The 19,395-nt window shown below is 41.5% G+C and overlaps 2 protein-coding genes across 3 annotated transcripts in view; both read right to left on the reverse strand.

The window, feature by feature from the left end:
• Positions 1–2,227: 2,227 nt before the first annotated feature.
• Positions 2,228–19,395, reverse strand: part of LOC128110123 (homeobox protein Rhox13-like) — a 198,276-nt gene continuing 181,108 nt past the window's right edge. For both annotated transcript variants that reach the window (XM_052737951.1, XM_052737943.1), the window contains one exon: positions 2,228–2,862. Coding sequence is in view for 1 of the 2 variants with exons in the window: in XM_052737943.1 (XP_052593903.1) it covers positions 2,848–2,862 (15 nt within the window). In the remaining variant the exon portion in view is untranslated. The remainder of the gene's footprint in view (positions 2,863–19,395) is intronic.
• On the reverse strand, positions 7,345–10,029 carry LOC128110101 (periphilin-1-like). The gene has a single exon (XM_052737900.1). It carries the CDS (start codon positions 9,507–9,509, stop codon positions 8,361–8,363), a length of 1,149 nt encoding a protein of 382 aa, XP_052593860.1. The 5' UTR covers positions 9,510–10,029; the 3' UTR covers positions 7,345–8,360.

Below are 19,395 nucleotides of genomic sequence, written 5' to 3' on the forward strand. Positions count from 1 at the left end.
ACCAAAAAAAGCCCAGGACCAGATGGTTTCAATGAAGAATTATACCAGATTTTCAAAGAAGAGTTAATACCAATACTCTTTAAATTGTTTCACACAGTAGAAACAGAAGGAACATTATCAAGCTCCTTTTATTCAGTTACAGTTACCCTAATATTCAAATCACACAAAGATGCATCAAAGAAAGAGAATTACAGACCATTCTCCCTAAGAACATTGATATAAAAATACTTAATAAAATATTGGAAAACCGACTCCAAGAACAAATAAAAAAAAATATCCACCATGATCAAGTAGGCTTCATCCCAGAGATGCAAGGATAGGTTAACGTATGGAAGTCTGTCATTGTAATACACCATATAAACAAACTGAAAGAAAAAACCACATGATCATTTCATTAGATGCTGAAAAGGCCTTTGATAAAATCCAACACCCATTCATGATAAACTTTTGGAGAGATCAGGAATACAGGAAACATACCTAAACATAACAAAGGCAATTTACAACAAGCCAACAGCCAACATTAAATTAAATGAAGGGAAACTCAAAGTGATTCCACTAAAATCAGGAACGAGACAAGGCTGTCCACTCTCCCCTTATTTATTCAATATAGTACTTGAAGTTCAGCTAGAGCAATAAGACAACAAAAGGAGATCAAGGGGATACCAATTGGAAAGGAAGAAGTCAAACTTTCACTACTTGCAGAGGATATGATAGTATACATAAGTGACCCCCAAAACTCTTCCAGGGAACTCCTACAGCAGATAAACACCTTCAGTAATGTGCCAGGATACAAGATTAACTAAAAAAAAAATCAGTAGCCCTCCTATATACAAATGATAAATGGGCTGAGAAAGAAATCAGAGAAATATCACCCTTTACAATAGCCACAAATAATATAAAATACCTTGGGGTAACTCTGACTAAGCAAGTGAAAGACCTGCATGACAAGAATTTTGAGTCTCTGAAGAAAGAAATTGAAAAAGATATCAGAAAATGGAAAGATCTCCCCTGCTCATGAATAAGATTAACATAGTAAAAATGGCAACCTTACCAAAAGCAATCTACAGATTCAATGCAATCCTCATTAAAAGCCCAACACAATTCTTCACAGACCTGAAGAGAACAATACTCAACTTCATATGGAAAAACAAAAAACCTAGGATAGCTAAAAGAATCCTGTAAAATAAAACCACCTCTGGAAGCATCACGATCCCTGACTTTGAGCTCTGCTATAGAGCTACGGTAATAAAAACAGCCTGCTACTGGCATAAAAACTGACTTGTGGACCAATGGAATAGAATTGAAGACCCTGACATTAATTCACACACATATGAACACCTGACTTTTTAACAAAGAACCCAGAACTCTACAATGGAAAAAAGGAAGTATCTTCATAATGGTGCTGGCATAACTGGATGTCAACATGTAGAAGAATGCAAATGTCCATATCTATTGCCATGCACAATATTCAAGTCAAAGTGAATCAAAGACCTCAATATAAAACCAGTTACACTGAACCTGATAGAAGAGAAAGTCGGAAATAGTCTTAAACACATTGGGACAGGAGAGCATTTCCTAAATATAACACCAGTAGCACAAACACTGAAGGTAGCAAATAACAAATGGGACCTCCTGAAACTGATAAGCTTCTGTAAGGCAAAGGACACAGTAAATAAGACAAAACGACAGCCTACAGAATAGGAAAAGATTTTCACCAACCCCACACATGACAGAGGGCTGATATCCAGAACATATAAAGAACTCAAGAAACTAGACATCAAAATACCTAACAGTCCAATTTGAAAAATGGGCTATAGAGCTAAACAGGGAATTCTCAAAGAAAGAATTTCAAATGGCCAAAAGACATTTAAGGAATTGCTCAGCAATCTTAGTCATCAGGGAGATGCAAATCCAAACAACTCTGAGATATCATCTTACACCTGTCAGAATGGATAAGATCAAAAGCACGGAAGACAGCTTATGTTGGAGAGGATGTGGAGCAAGGGGAACACTCCTCCACTGTTGATGGGAGTGCAAACTTGTACAGCCACTTTGGAAATCAGTTTGGAGGTTTCTCAGAAAACTGGAATTCACTCTTCCTCAAGACCCAGCTATACCACTCTTGGGCATAATCCCAAGGAACGCTCAATCATACCACAGGGACACATGCTCAACTATGTTCATAGCAGCATTATTTGTAATCACCAGAACCTGGAAACAACCTAGATGACACTCAATTGAAGAATGGATTAAGAAAATGTGGTACATATACACAACAGAGAACTACTCAGCAGAGAGAAACAATGACATCATGAAATTTACAGTCAAATGGATGGAACTAGAAAACAACAGCCCACAACTCCAGAGAAGCTAGCTAACAAGGAACTCCCAAAGAGGGACGCAGGGACCAACCTGGGAAGGGGAAATAGATGAGATCTCCATGAGTAAACTGGGGATGAGAGGAGAGCAATGGAGGGTAGGGGATAGGTGGTAAGTACATAAGGGAACAAGATGGTCAAACTAGAACAGGGATGGAGTGGGAAAGCAATGAAAGAGATACTATGATAGAGGGAGACATATTGGGGATAGAGAGAAACCTGGTGCTGGGAAAGTTCCCAGGAATCCCCAAGGATGACCCCAGCTTGGACTACTAGAAATAGTGGAGAGGGCACCTGAACTGAACTGGCTTACCCCAGTGATCAGATCGGTGAATACCCCACTTTCATCACAGCTTTTCTCCGGTGACTGATGGAAGCAGATGCAGATATCCACAGCAAACACCAGGCAGAGTTCCAGGAGTCCAGTCAAAGAGAGAGAAGAGGGATTCGATGAGCAAGGGCATCAAGATCATGATGGGGAAACCTGCAGAGGTGATCAAACCAAAATAGTGGGAACTCACGAAATTTGGATTAAAAGCTGTGGAGCCTGCATGGGACTCTGGGCTAGGCACTCTGCCTAAGTGAGACAGCTGTGTATCTTGATCTGCTTAAGAAGCCCCCTGGCGGTATGAACAGAATCCAACCCTGGTGCATGAGCAGGCTTTTTGGAGCCCATTACCTATGATGGGACACCTCACACAGCCTTGAGGTGCTTGGTGTACCTCCCAATGGGAGTCCTTACCTTCTTGTAGGAGGGAATGGGGGTGGGTGGGAGGGGGAGGCTGCAGGGGCAGGAGGAGGGAAGAGGGTGATCTTTGATTGGTATGTAAAATGAACAAAAGTTTTCTTAATAAAAAATGTAAAAAAAAAACTTCAAAGTGTTTCCTTTAAAATCAGGAATAAAACAGTGAAACAATTGTTGTTGCTTTCATTAAAACCTACAGTGAGGAAGTCACAGAAATAAAAATAAAATAGAAATCATCCCGTCAAAAATGAAAAAAAAAGAAAGAAAAGAAAAATGATACTGCTAGTACTCACAATAACATACAGTTTGCTAGTTTGCTGTTGAGAAAGACCTATGCTTCTTTTCCAGAGTGTAGCAATTTCCCAGGAACCTCACAATTGGGGGGAATCATTAAACTAAGTCTCAGTAAGAAAATGTAAGTGTAAGGGATACCTGTCATTTTAGTCACAGTCATTAAATGGACATGCTTGCACACTCATTTAGCTGGAAGCCAAGCCCTAGGCCATGCTTGGACTTTAAGAAGAAAAGTTCCCTGTGTCTTCAGCTCACTAGGTCACAGGCTAGTTCCTCTCAATATGTACATTGAACTTTCCGTTTAATGACAAACTACTATTGAAATTTGACACTCAGATTTATTTGGTATTTCTATCAGAAAACCAACTCTAAATTAATATATTCATAAAATATATAATCACCAATAACGGAAATGAAAAGGAGAGGCCAGAGAAATGGCTCGTGTCTCAGTGGCTAACAGCATTTTTACTCTTGCAGAGGACCAAGCTTCAATTCCCATAACCTACTTAGAGGCTCACAACATTCTTTATCTCCATTTCCAGAAGATCTGACACCTCTTCTGATCTCCGTGGGCATGACATGCATGTAGTGTGAACACACATGCAGGCAAACACGTACCTTATGAGCAAGCTATGCAGTTCTTTGGCATGTGTCCAAAGTTCTTGACATCCTACCCCAGATACTTGCTCAGTCTTGTTCATTACCACTCTATTCACATAGACTAGGAACAGGAAATAATCTAAATAGCTTTCAACTAATGAATGGGTAATGAGAATGCAGTACATATACACTGTGGAATACTATTCATCTGTAGAGAAAATGAAATCTAGAAGCAAAGGGATGGAACTAGAAAATATTGTATTAAGTGAATTAACCCAGACACAGAAAGTCAAATGGCACATGTTCTCATTCTTCTGTGATTCCTACCTCCAAAACTTCAGATGTGAATATGAAACCTGGAGTAAATGCAGAAACTATGAAAGTCAAGTGGTAGCACAGAGGGGAGGGCATGGGAAGGAGCCCTAGAGTGAAGAATAACAATATACAAATGATGTGAGGAGAAATAGTGAAAACAGGGGAGGTTTTCGTTGGAGTGGAGAGAAGGTGGTCAATACAAATGGGGATGGAGGGGAAGAGGTGGAAATAACAGCAAGGTTGCTTGAAAAAAGCCATAGTGATTGTGCTGGCTAGTTTTGTGTCAACTTTATGCAAACTAGCATCATCTGAGTGGAGGGAGCCTCAACTGAGAAAATGCCTCCATAAGATTGGGCTGTAGGCAAGAATGTAGGGTGTTTTCTTAGTGATTGGTGGTATGGCCCAACAAAATGTTGGTGTTGCAATCTCTGGGCTAGTGGTCCTGGGTTCTATAAGAAAGCAGGCTGAATAAGCCACAGGGAACAAGCTAGTAAGAAGTATTCCTTCATGGCTTTTGCATCAGTTTCTGCCTCCAGATTCCTGTCCTGACTTCCTTTGATGATGAACAGTGATATGGAAGTGTAAGCCAAATAAACACTTTCCTCCTCAACTTGTTTTTGGGTCATAGTGCTTCATCACAGAAACAGAAACCCTAACTAAGCCTAAGTAAGACAATGATTATTTATCTAAAATTACTTGTGTGTATGTGTGTGTGTGTATACATCTGTACTTTAAATGAAAATCCCCCCAGCTGAGCTGTCAATGTTTCTGCAAAAAGCCATAGATTATCTAGCAAAATCCCCAGTACCAGGGAGGAAACACTCCCTTTTGAGTTGTTGGTAAGGGGAGTTTGAAAGTCCCAAAACAGCATGGGATACTGACATTGCTCTTAGATGTCTCACAGAAGTCGGAGGTAAGTGTCTCTTCCTGAAAATACCATGTGCTTCAGGCACAGGTCTGGAAGGACCCAAGCTGGATCTGACCTGAAAGTCTGCACCCTGAGGACTAGTTTTCATAGTACTGGGTGTTGTGCAAGCAGCCAAGGGAAGGAAACAGCAAATACACCTACGCAGTTGTGACAACAAAGTACCACAATGACCAGCTTGGCAAAATACTGCTAAACATGTATTGTGGAATAATTGTTTTGTACACTGTAGATGTGTCTTTGCCAAGGCACCTTCTGATTGCTTTAATAAAGAGCTGAATGGCCAACAGCTAGGTGGAAAGAGGTTAGACAGGACTTTCGGGCAGAAAGTCAGAAAGAGAGATGAATGTAGGCGTGTGACAGACACCAGGGGACATGGAAAGGAAGCAGGAGGTGAAAGATGGAAGAGATGTAAAAAGCCATGAGGCAAACATAGATTGATATAAATGGGTTAATTTAAGTTATAAGAGCTAGTGGGACAAGCATAAGCTATAGGCTGAGCTTTTCATAATTAATAATATGGCTCCATGCCATTTTTTTATTGCAAGCTGGAGGCCCAAAGGAAAAAAAAATCTGCCTACAAGTACGCAACAGCAGCACTTACACCTTGGCTACAACCAACAGAATACTGAGGATGGTGGCACATGTCTTTAATCCCAGCATGCAGGAGGCAGAGGCAGGGGCATCTCTGTGAGTTTGAGGCCAGCCTGCTCTACACAGTGGTTTTCAGTCTAGGTAGGTGTATACTATAAAACTCTGACTCATAAAAGGTAATGAAAATGAGCAATAATTAAAACCATGATTTTTAAGGTATCTAATGTCACAAATTGTGTATTTTGGCTCAGTGCTATGCTGGGAAGGATCAAGAAGTGAGCAGAATGTCCTAATTGTCTCTTTGCTTGTTCACTGGCTCACTTACAAGGTGAGGGGAGCTCTACTGGCCTTGTTGTCTTCTGCCACGTTTTTTTATTTCAATTTTTTTCATTTACAATTTTTTTTTAAGCCGGGCGGTGGTGGCGCACGCCTTTAATCCCAGCACTCGGGAGGCAGAGCCAGGCGGATCTCTGTGAGTTCGAGGCCAGCCTGGGCTACCAAGTGAGTTCCAGGAGAGGCGCAAAGCTACACAGAGAAACCCTGTCTTGAAAAAACAAAACAAAAACAAAAAACAAAATACAATTTTTTTTATTTTACATACCAACCTCTGTTCCGTTTCCTTCCCCTTCTTCCATCCCCACCAATCCCCCCATCCCGCCCCTGGCAATGGGACGAGGGCTTATTCCAGGTACACGCAATAGCATTATTTTTTAATTTTTAAATTCATTTTACATACCAACCACAGATCCCCCTCTCATCTCTCCTCCATCTCCCTCCTCCTTCCCCCCAACCCTCCACCAATCCCCTCCTCTAAAAGGGTTAGTCCTTGATGGGGGAACAGCAAAGCCTGGTACATTCAGTTGAGGCAGGACCAAGTCCCTCCCCCATGCATCAAGGGTGAGCAAGGTGTCCTATCACAAGTAATGGGATACAGAAATCCAGATCATGCACCAGGGATAGATCCTGACCCCACTGCCAGGGGCCCCTCAAAGAGACCAAACTATACAACTTTCTCCTACATGCGGAGGGTAGTATAGTCCCATGCAGGCTCCACAGCTGTTGGTCTAAAGTTCGTGAGTTTCCATGATTTTTGTCCAGTTGTCTCTGCAGATTTCCCCATTGTGATCTTGACCCCCTCCCCACCTTGCTCAAATAATTCCTATTCCTTCTCTTCAACTGGCTCCTGGAGCTGGGCCTGGTGCTTGGTTGTGGATCTCTGCACCTGCTTCCATCAGTTACTGGATGGAGGCTCTATGATGACAGTTAGGATATTCACCGATCTGATTACCTGGGTAGGCCAGTTCAGACACCTTCTCCACTATTCCAAATAGTTTCCCTAGCACCAGGTTTCTTCCTAGCCCCATAATGATTTCCTCTGTCAAGATATCTCTTTCATTGGTCTCCCACTCTGTCCCTCCCCCAGCTTGACCATGTTTTCATTCCCCATCTCCCCTCCCGGATTGCCCTCCCCCATCCCCAGTTTACTTATGTAGATATCCTCTGTTTCTCCTTCCCAAGGTGATCCATGTGTCCCTCTTAGGGTCCTCCTTGTTTCCTAGCTCATGGACTGCCTTTTTAGAGCCCATTCCCTATGGCACGATGCCTTATTCTGCCTTGTTTCTATGATAACACTTGTGAAGAGGGAGTTTCTCTAAGTCTACAGAACTAAGATCATGGAAATTAACAGAGAAATCTGTCATTTATCACAAGCATGAGCTCCTTGTCAGGTCCCTCTTTGATAAAGAACAGACCTAAAACAAAACTCCAGGTTGTTGTATAGTCAAACTTTTTATTAGTGCCACCAGAAGAGTTTCTGAGAAATTTCAAGTTAAAATGCATCTTGCATCTCAGGTTACCCCGTCCTATCAGTCTTATCTATAATATTGTTCAGAGAGAGCAGTTAGGAGCCTCACTTCATAGAAGAGACACACTGAGTTCGATGACTTGAGAAGAAGGTTTTGTTTTAATGTGTCCTTTAGAGATTTTTTAAGTTCTTCCCTATACTAGAATTATTCTCAAAGCAATATTGCAAGACAGCTAAGTTCTACTTCCTTAAGACAGCATGTTTTGTCATCACCAAAAGTTGCAAAGCAGAAAAAAAGCAAGCAGCAAGTCAAACTCAACTCAAAATGTAACAATGCCTATGAGATGCAACCTGGAATGATATCTAACTACAAATTATACCCCGGAGACCAGCACACCATGGAAGACTATTGAAGAAAGTACAGAGAGCTGCTCTCCAGAACTGCTTTATCAAACACTAAAAAATTAATTGAGCATTATTTTTGGGAGGGAGGAGATGTAAGAAGATGGATTAGATGATTCTACACATAGGGAAATATTCTAATTAAGAGACTTTAAAAGCTATTGTAGATGTTTATTTGATACTAGCAACGTGGTCAGTTATCATAAAGTATTTCTCTTCATCACAAAATAGTAAGGATTGAAAAAGTCCAAAGGGAAAATTCTAGAAGCTTTAAAAATTTGTTTGAACTGAGCCCTAATTCTTCTAAAAAGGGCCTCCAAAATCTGGAGTAGAATTATCATACTCCATAATGAAATGCTTGAGTTCTTCAACATGTTGCTCACCTACTTCATGCAAACTCTGCTTCATTGCAAACTGTATAGGTTTTTCTAACGAACGATCCTTTTCAACCAGCCTTTCCACCACCATCCCGAAAGTTTCACAGACTTGTCGGTAAACCTTCTCAATCTCCGTGATTTTTGATGCAATCGCTTTTGAACGACTGCTAAACAGGCTGTCTTCACACAGTTCTGGGCCAGCTATTGTGTTTGACTCGGGTTCTTCTGTCTGGTTGATACATAATGGTGCCTTGGATCCCTTCGGGCCAGCTGTCGTGTTTGACTCGGGTTCTTCTGTCTGGTTGATACATAACGGTGCCTTGGATCCCGTCTCAAACTCGGAAATTTCAGCCAAGTTATTTTCTTCTGACTTCTTGGGATTTTCATTAGCCCACTTGCTTGCAGCATCAGCCTGTTCCTTCTCAGTCTGCCGGCGGGGGCTTTTTAACACCTTGGATGAAGAACTTGAGGGCACAGTATCTCTTGATGTTTTCAAAGACTGGATGGGTCTCTCTCTACATCTATGCCGAGACTGATGGAAGGAGCGCATCCTGCTTCTCCTGCTGAGACTGGAGCCAAATCTGCTGGGTAGGGAGTCCTTCCCGCCCACACGTGATTCTCTCAAAATAGGAGCGCCCCGTTCATGGGGAGATCGTTGTCTTGAATAATGGGAAGAATAGAAACCTCTTCTTCTAAAGCCGTTTCTCATGGCCCTGTATTCAGGCTGTCGGCTTGTAGCATACTCATCTCTTGACCATCGGTAGCCATAAGGGCCTCTTTTGTAGGGTGGGCCACTTCTTGGATTCTGAGAAAAACAGCGGCCCTCATCCCATTTTTGGTAATCAACGTGACAGTAGTATCTACCGTAGCCTCCTTCATCAGGTCTGGCTAGCAGAGATGGTCTCTTGTCTCCCAGAGGCGGTCTCTTTGGCACAACATTAATTAATCGATGGTTGCCATCACTGGGATGGCTCCAAGGAGGCGCTTGTTTTCCTGGAAGTCGCTTGCAGTCATACCATCCCTGCGCTTGATTTCCTGGAAGTTGCTTGTAGTCACACCATCCCTCAGACCACATCTCATATCTTGTGGAAGCCACTGTACTTCTGCGAACAGAAATGTGTACTTCCCTTCCTGTTCTCTTTCAATTTCCAACCATACTCACGGCTCAGCTCAAGAATCTGTTATTGTCTAAAAATTCGTCCTCGGAACTCTCCAACACGTACGTTCCACCGCTGCTGCTGAAACCCCACCAACAGCTCTCTAATTAGACTTAGGCCCACTCAACAGCAGAGAAATCATGCCAGGTGCTTGAAAGCTAGGCACTTAGCTGGGGCTAGTGAGGTCATGCGTCCTAGAGGAGAATGCAGTACTACCACTTGACTAAATCAGTACAATTCCTAAGTGAATTCCACTTACGACAAATAAGTGTAGTTCTCACCCCTCACCAAAAAATGCTTCTCTTTGCAACAGAGAGAGACCATTGCAGAAAACCACAACGACTCAAATTCAGAGAACAAGTGATTGTGGGGTGTCTAGCCCCAACATACACACACACACACACACACACACACACACACACACACACACACATATATATATATATATATATATATATATATATATATATATATATATATACAAACTCCTGGGCCTAAGGCTCAGGGAGCATCATTAAGAGGAAGAGGAAAGTTTGTAGGAACCAGAAATCAAAGGGAAGTTTCACCCTTGATATTTCAACAATATGACTGCCTAAACAAGACCTCAATAAGGACAATACCAATTAATAGGCTAACTTGAAAGGGGGAAATTTCATAGGGTTCACCCCTAAACAAAGAACTACAGGCTGCTAAAGAATTAGTCTTCCCCAGGGATGACCCTTTTAACTGGTTACCAATATCAAGTAGTCAGCTCTGAATCACATACATATACAAGAAACACTAAAATGACTGGGAATGCTGTATTTATATATTTGTGTGTGTGTGTGTGTGTGTGTGTGTGTGTGTGTGTATGTGATAATTAAGGAAAAGAGATCAAAAATCTGAAAGGCATCCAGGAGTAGAGGATATGGAAGGGAAGGAAATAGAAAAGGAAAGGATGTGATTGTATTATCATTTCTAAAAATTTAAAAATTAAATTAAATATAAATAAACATTGAAAACATATAAGGAAAAGAACATAAGCACATAAAATATTTATTTAACAGTGAACAAATGTAAAATGAATTAAAATTAATTTATATAATAGCAAAAAATCATAATATTCTAATAAAATTCACTAGTTAAAAAATAAAGTACCTTAAAATACAAGCTTATAAAATATTTATTTAACATATTGAACAAATGTAAAATGAATTAAAATTAATTTATGTAACAGGAAAAATCATGATGTCATAACATTTGGCCTTTTATTTTCACTAACCCAATTGCTGAAGATACACATATTTGAGTCACAGAACATGGCAGAATCTAGTCAGTAATGACCTAAATGTTTCATCCCTGCTGGCTACTTTTCATGTGCTGGAAGGTGCTATGCAGGCTACCAAAGGAGAAAAGTAATCAACAGTCACACCTATCTATGAAACCTTTGATCTACAACAATGATCAGCATAACAAATGGCCATTAGTGTAATAGTAGCTCAAATAGTATTGGTGTACCCAACCACTTTTGATTGGATTTGAGTTCCTCTCCACAAGATGAAACCCATACTAGCACCATTATCAGACCAAGAACATACAGCTAGCAGTCATAGGCCCTAGGGGAGAACTTACTACTGGTATGCCGCTAAATGGACATAGTATTAAACTGACTCATCATTACAGCCGTAGATCAATGTATCTCTTATTCCTCACCTAAGGAGCTTTGATTTGCAGTAAATGGTGGTTAACATAGTGGCCCACAACTGGCCAAGGTGCAGAGAATAAGAGACTGAAGAATGCTCAGCCCTTAGGGGAAACCATGTACCTCATCCTACCCTCACAAGGTTCAGAGATCATTGAGGAAGAGGACAAAGAAAGAGTATAATAATCTGAGGTGGTGGAGGAATACAAGGAACATCTGGACATAGTAGGGCAGATGCACATATGAACTCACACAAACTGCAACACCATGAAAAAGAAAACAAACCTGTGCAAGCTCAAGGCAGACCAAATCCCAGCATGGAAGTGGGAGCTGGGCACACAATCCCCCTCTATGCCCAGGAGCTATTGACTAGTGTTATCTGCTGGGAAAGGAATGGGCAATTTCCTTTTAAGAGTGTAGGTCTGGGAAGCTGACATCTCTCCAGTTGAAGAACACACACCCAAGGATATCTGGGTACTACACTTTGGTCTTAAAGAAACGTTTTGTTGTTGTTATTTTAAGAAGACACAAAGTTAAGTGGGTAGGAAAGTGGGGGAATGAGTTGAGAAATAGTTGGGGGGATAAATTTAATCAAAACATAGTAAGAAGCTCTCAAAAAAAACTAATAAAATCAATTAAAGAAAAATCAATAAGACACTTTCCCCAATGTTGTTAGATTATTTGTTTCAACTAGACCTGTAGGTAACTACAGTTCAGAATGAATGGACTGCATCACTACAGGCTTTTCTTAGACCTCCAATCCCCCACCCTCAGCCCCAGGTAATCCAGTCTGATTCTTCTTCTCCTGTGAAGTATTCTGTTATCACACTCTTGACATTTACTAGGCCTCCTCAGCTGTTACCGTTAAACCCAGCACTTCTGGTGATAAGGTACTTGGTGTCTCAGAAAAAAGCCTACTCTGTTTTTCTGTGCCAAATGTCTCTAAATCTAGAAGAGGAAACACAAGCCCCCAGACAATCAGAGTTCATGTGCATTCTCAAAGTTCCATATTTCTGTAGGTGATTTCCCCAAGCATTTTCTCCAGAAAGCTTTTCAACACGACCTCCTAGATTGTATAACTAATTACAAACACAGAAACACCTAGTCAAAGCTAGTCACTCTCCTCCAAATGCTGCACTCCAGAACTATAGAGTCACTTGGAAAGACACAAAGAGCTCAATTGTGAAAATCATATACCACAGCTTTATAGGGTGTGTCAGTAACATAATCATCAATGCATCAGTGACAAATGCTCAGGGCTGCTTTAGAAAAGAGTCAAAGCAATGCATAGGGACAGAATGTCACCAATTTCATGAGAATATGTTAGAACTGGAAAGGGACTTAACAGTTAACTTAGGTCAGTTATATTAAAGAGGACAAATAGGGTCCAGGGTAGAGCTCAGTGCCAGAGTGTGTGCTCAGCATAAAAAAGGCCATGGGTTTAATTCCAGGAACCCAAACTACCAGCCAAACAAACAAAAGACCAGTCCCACAGGAAACTTTAACCAGAGGGATGTCAAGGTTAATAAAAGTTAAAGAAAAACATATGAAATTCCGTGCTAGAGGACTCTTCATGCCATTTGAATGTTACAGGGTGAGTGTAAGAAGCCCATGGAATACTGCTTGAGCTAATGCATCCCAAGTACATCAAGCCATGGTCCATATTCTTGTAGTAACATGTGGCCATTATTAGTGTACGTCAAACATACTTCAAGAAACATGAAACTAGTTGAATTTTTGCATGTGAACAACTAGTAGGAAAGACTAACAATCATGTGTGAAAGGCCCCATAGTAGCAGAAGTAGGACTTTGGCAGTTCAAATACCACAGCAGTTTGTGAAGTACGGAGCCCTCTCTTCTGCACTTAGTTTCTCTGAATCCCTGGGGAGAAACGCCATTACAAACATAACCACAAAACAGTTTCCTGGAACTCTTCTTCACTCCTTCTCTAAAGAAAATTTACCTTCCTAGAGCAGTGATTACACACAGACAAGTGTAGGGGACATCTTTGGGGAGGGATGCTGATGGGAATTCAAGGGTGAGCAGTCAATGTTTTGGAAACACACTATATGTTACCATACAATTGGAAAGGCAAAGGTTTTTAATTGCCAAGAGAAAATGACACTGTTCACCTAAAGGGCATATTGACTTTAAAAGGTTGGACACACCACTAACAACAAAAACATGCACAAAGGGAAAATAACTTAGCCTTACATAAGGCTGTCTGAAGGAAATTACATTTTATTCAACAAAAAACAGATGATAGCCAGCCAAGGCAAAACAAGAACAGTTGAAAGACGCTCCAGGAAAAGGTAGTAGTGAAATTTAAGGACCATAGCATGAGAAGCCATATCATGACTAATGAACGACAGCTTGTTCTGTGTGACAGAAAGATAGGGGGAGATAAAGACAGATAGGAGGGGAGAAAGTGAGATTGAACAGACATGAAGAGACAGAGAAAAGAAGTGGAGTAGAAGCATATGCAAACAACACAGTGAAACCCTACAGAGGGGCCATATCAATTTTAGTCTATACGACAAAATTGAACATTACTGTAACAGCAATAATAACACACTAAAAGATTGTAAAAATTCAGGCAAACCGAGGAATCAGCAGAGAGCCAAACATTCATCTATGTTCCTTTGTTCCACACTGACTGACAAGAATTTTCCATTTGCAATAGAAATATGCCCTCAGGAGTCCAGGTGGATAGAGCAAAGTAGAGGGGGCTCTAGAGAGGTTGTGAGCAGAATGCATCAATGCCTTGACCTTGGTGGTGGCTATCACACAGGCTGGTTTGGGACCTTATATACACACATGCTTACATCACACATACACATAAGTATATGTGGAGAAATAGAAAAAGATCACTCAAATGTCCCCTTAATAGTATTCTAGACTACTGGTGGGACCTAAAGGCTAAGATAAAGGAGTTATTAGCCTATCTTAGCCATAGAAGGAAAGGTGGTGTGGGGGCTTTATAAAAGAGGCAAAAAGCAAATCAGAGTTCACTGAACGAGCAAAATCTCACAGGAAAGGAAGTAATCCACCATGGGCCAGTGTAAACAGCTGGTAACTAAGGAAGTAGAAGAAGAAAAAAATTCTTGGTGATGGGCAAATTGTGGGGAACACAATGTATATAGAACAGGCAACATTACAACAGTAGAGAGCTTTCAGTCAGCATTGAGATTAGAGCAACCAAGGCACAAAATTTATGATAAAATGTATTTTAGTGAATATACACTTGTGGTTTATAGGGAAAGAACAGGTGTCCCATTGCCAAGCATGGCATTTCATGACCTGGCTAACGCCTACTACTTATTTGCATGGTATCATCTCTTGCCATTCTTTGACACTAACTCTTAAGCTTGTGTGTCCTATTCTGTACACGGTGTTTCTCACCTATGTGACTTTACTTGTGTTATTTTTTTCTTCTGGGAAATTCCCACCTTCCTCCATATTTGGTGAACTACTACTCAGTCATCCTTTAAACTCATGATTAGGTGTCATCTTCTCTGGACCTTTCCACAGTTTCCTTCTGTATTTCAACAGACTATTTAGATGCTTCTCTTCTGTATTCCTATGCTGCCCTACATTCGTGTGAAATTGTGTCCTTTGAGTGCAAGAAGACTGTCTTAAGCCTCCTTGTATTCTAAGCACGAGTGCCCAGTGCAGTTCAGCAAATGCATATCACCTGACTAAGAGCTGTGTGTGGTGGTACAGAGAGAGTGAGGCAGGAGGAGCGGGAGTTTAACGTCATCCTTGGCTACATAATGAGTTCAAGCCCTGTCTGGGTTACAGGGCACTCGATTTCAAAACAAACAAAAATGTGACTCAGGTAGGCCGCTTAATGACTTCACTACCGAAGCAAAGGAAAGCAAAACTGGTGTGAAGAATTCACTCTCCAGGACGAGAGCGATGGCTCGGCAGTTAAGAGGACTTGTTGTTCTCAGATGACACAGGTTCGCTTCTCAGAACCCATATTAGACAGCTCACAACTCCCTGTAACTCCAACTCCAGAAGATTCAATGCCTTGTTTTCGCCTCCTAGGGCACCTGTACATACAAGGTGCACACCCAGAGAAGCAGGCACAAACACATACATAAAACAATATATATATATATATGTATGTATATATATATATATACATATATATATATATTTAAAAGAATTCACTTCCAAGACATTGTGTAATGGAAGACGAATATTTTGTCTCCTTTTGGGTCTATCATATCAACTGACGAACAAAACACATTTGTGAATTGTGTATTTTGAAATTAGAGGGAAGATAGAAGTGGAGCTGGTGACATGTCTTAGAGGGTGAAGGTGCTTGCCAACAGGCCTGATGTCCACAATTCAATACCCAGGACCTAGCTGACGATAAGGAAAGAACATACTCCTGTCTTCTAACTTCCATATGTGTATAGTGTCTCACACACACACATGCATGAGCACACACACTTGTGCATGAGTACACACACACACACACACACACACACAGAGAGAGAGAAATAAATAATATATGTTATGTATACAAAATAAGTGGACAAAAGAGACAGAGAGCCAGAGAAACTCATTCACAGGAATATGAGTGAATAGGTGTGGGAGTTCTTAACAGTAGTATGTTGATAATATGTTGGAATAACAAGAATTTGGGTGTAGCACAAATCTCTAAAGGTCTTATTAATAAAAACAATATTGGGGTGAGCGCTGGAAGATCAGAGAAGCAGAACAAGCCACAGCCACCTCACCTTGCCAATTCCTCAGCTGATCCTGTTTCCTCAGACTGGAAGCCTCTGAGTCCTTATCCAAACGGATCTCAGCTGAACTGCTTCTCGAAAGCCTGAAAGCTTAACCAGCTCTAGTTCCTGGTTTTCATGCCTTATATATCTTTCTGCTTTCTGCCATCACTTCTGGGATTAAAGGCGTGAGTCACCATGCCTGGCTGTTTCCAGTGTGGCTTTGAATTCACAGAGATCTGGATGGATCTCTACCTCCCAAGGGATAGGATTAAAGGCATGTGTGCCACCATTTTCTGGCCTCTATGTCTATCTAGTGGCTGTTCTGTCCTCTGACCCCTGATAAGTTTATTAGGATGCACAATACATTGGGGAACACAATATATCACCACAGTTGGGGAAAGAGTGGATAGACGTGGACTGTGCAAGGAAAGCCCAAGCTATGGTCCAATAGGCAATAATAAAGTGATAATTACCTTGGGAATGGCACAAGACAAGCTCTGCTTTGGCTGTGAAAAAAACCCTAAATGAAGGTAATGACCCCTATTCACTGGGTTATGCAGTGATGAACTTTCAGCTAAGGGCTATTTCTTCCTTAACATGTACAAACCACAGACCAGAATATAATTGGCTTTTTTAAAGACTTATTGTCAGAAATAGGAAGGCTTATTTAGAAGTAAGTTACCAGCAAGTAAAGATCAGCTTCTAACTATAATTTTGTTCAGGAATCAGGTTTATTTTGTAAGAAACAAAATTTATTCACAAAAGATGGTCACAGGGCTAGAAATCTTGTATAGCACGTGAAAGGTCTTGGATTAAATTTTCAGAATCAGAATGGGGGAGAAGGAGGGAGGGAGCGAGGGAGGGAAGGAGGGAGGGAGGGAGAGATAGGGAGAGAGGGAGAGATAGGGAGAGAGAGAGAGAGAGAGAGAGAGAGAGAGAGAGAGAGAGAGAGAGAGAGAGAGAGAGACTCTGTTACCTAGAACTTACTGTCAGAAAAAGTGCTATATCAATGAATAAATGGACAGAGAATTCACACAATGCCCTCCTACAGAATATGAAGGCTAGCATGCCAGAGAAAGTTTGAAACAAAACACTAGCTAGTGATGTCTAATTCTATACCGGTTCTTTCTAAATTCAGAAGGTAAATCTGTAAAGGTGATTTTTTTTTTTTTTGGTTTTCGAGACAGGGTTTCTTTGTGTAGTTTTGGTGCCTGTGCTGGATCTCGCTCTGTAGACCAGGCTGGCCTCAAACTCACAGAGATCTACCTGGCTCTGCCTCCCAAGTGCTGGGATTAAAGGCATGTGCCACTACCACATGGTCAACATGGGCAATTCTTATCAATCAATGAAAAACACTAAGTAGCCAGACATGGTGGTATATTCCTTGAATACTTTAAAGGAAGGGTAGGTGGGCTGCCCTCTGTGAATTTGAGGCCAGCCTGGGCTGCATATAAGACCCTGTATCAACAACAATAACAAAAAGGTTTAATAAAAAAAAAACAAGAAAAGTTTAGCCTAGCATCACCTAGTATTAAAATATCTATCCAGGCCAGCGAGATGACACATAGGGTAGAGGTACCTGCTACTCAAGTTTGAGGGGACTCAGGTTCAATCCCTGGGCCAGTGGTGACTGACTCCCAGAGACTGGGAAAGTTTTCTTCTATGATCTTGTTGAATATATTTTCTGTGCCCTTGAGTTGCTATTCTTCTCCTTCTTCTACCCCTATTATTCGTAGGTTTGGTCTTTTCATGGTGTCCCAAATTTTGGTTCATGACTTTGTTGGCTTTAGTGTTTTCTTTGACTGATGAATCTATTTCTTCTACTGTATCTTCAATGCCAGAGATCCTCTCTTCCATCTCTTGCATTCTGTTGGTTATACTTGCATCTGAAGTTTCTGATCTTTTACTCAGATTTTCTATTTCCAGCATTCCCTCTGTTTGTGTCTTCTTCATTTTTTCTATTTCCCTTTTCAGGTCTTGGACTGTTTCCTTCATTTGTTTCATTGATTTTTCTTGATTTTCTCTCAGTACTTTATTGTTTTCTTCCAGGACTTTATTGATTTATTCTAATTTGTTTGCCCTTTCCTCTAGTTGTTTACAGCGTTCTTCCCATTTTTTGTCTTTTCCTCTACACAAGCCTCTACCTTCTTCAGGATGTCATTCATAAGGCTGTTTTCTTCTGCTTCTTCCAATTTTTGATGTTCAGGTCTAGGTGTTGGAGGAGGGCTAGGTTCTGGTGATGCTGTATTGCTATTCATTTTGTTGTATGTATTTCTGCCTTGATGTCTGCCCATCTCCTTGTGGTTCGTTTTTGGTCTTATCAGCACACTTGGTTCAGACAGAGCTGACAGATTCAGGAAGTCTCTCTCTCTCTTGTCCAGATGGGAGCTCTCTTGTCCAAATGGGAACTCCGGGGCAGGATGGGAGCTCTTGTCCAGAAGGGAAGTCTGGGGTAGGATGGGAGCTCTTGTCCAGAGAAGAAGTCCGGGGCAGATTGGGTGCTCTTGTCCAGAAGGGAAGTCCAGGGTAGGATGGGCGCTCTTGTCCAGAAGGGAAGTCCGGGGCAGGATGGGAGCTGGGGTCCGGCCTCTAAATCTAAGGAAGTGCCTGGGGTCTCAGGCGGATGGGGGTGGGGGCAAGGCGTGGAGATTGCAGGGTCTGCCGGGGGTCTTGGAGAAGGGGATCCTTCCCGGTGGGGCTAGAAGGGAACCTGCCCAGTGGCCAGAACCTGGGGCCAAATTGGGCAGGTCTTCCCAGGAGTGGCTGGTGCCCAGAGATGGGGTCCGGGCCAAGCCAGGGCACTCACCTGTGCTCCAGAAGGGAAGTCCGAGGCAGGATGGGATCACCAGTTCTTATTTAATAAAGCCTGTCCTAATTTAAATTTATTCATGGTCACAGTGAATCTCTGAGTGACCCAGGCCGCACATTATTTTGTTGTATTCTAACATGTTAGTTTCTGTTTTAAGTATGCATGTATGTATGTATGTATGTATGTATGTATGTATGTATATATGTATTTATTTTGGGCTTTTCAAGACAGGGTTTCTTTGTGTAGCCCTGTCAGTCTTGGAACTCACACTGTACCAGGCTGGCCTCGAACTCACAGAGATCTGCCTGCCTCTGCCTCCCGAGGGCTGGGATTAAAGGCATGTACCACAACAGCTTGGCTATAGTTTATTTTATTATTATTCCTTTGAAGCCTGTATGTTTTCACACACACACACACACACACACACACACACACACACACACACACACACACACAATCTTTATTCTTTGGGAATTTCACATCATGCACCCCAAATCTGCTCCTTTCCCAGTCCTCCATATCCTCCCTTCACCCTTGCAGCATCCCTCCCCTATAATAAAATATAAAAAATA

The sequence above is a fragment of the Peromyscus californicus genome, unplaced genomic scaffold, assembly GCF_007827085.1.
Source record: "Peromyscus californicus insignis strain IS unplaced genomic scaffold, ASM782708v3 Scaffold_10__1_contigs__length_136768540, whole genome shotgun sequence".
Lineage (NCBI taxonomy): Eukaryota > Metazoa > Chordata > Mammalia > Rodentia > Cricetidae > Peromyscus > Peromyscus californicus.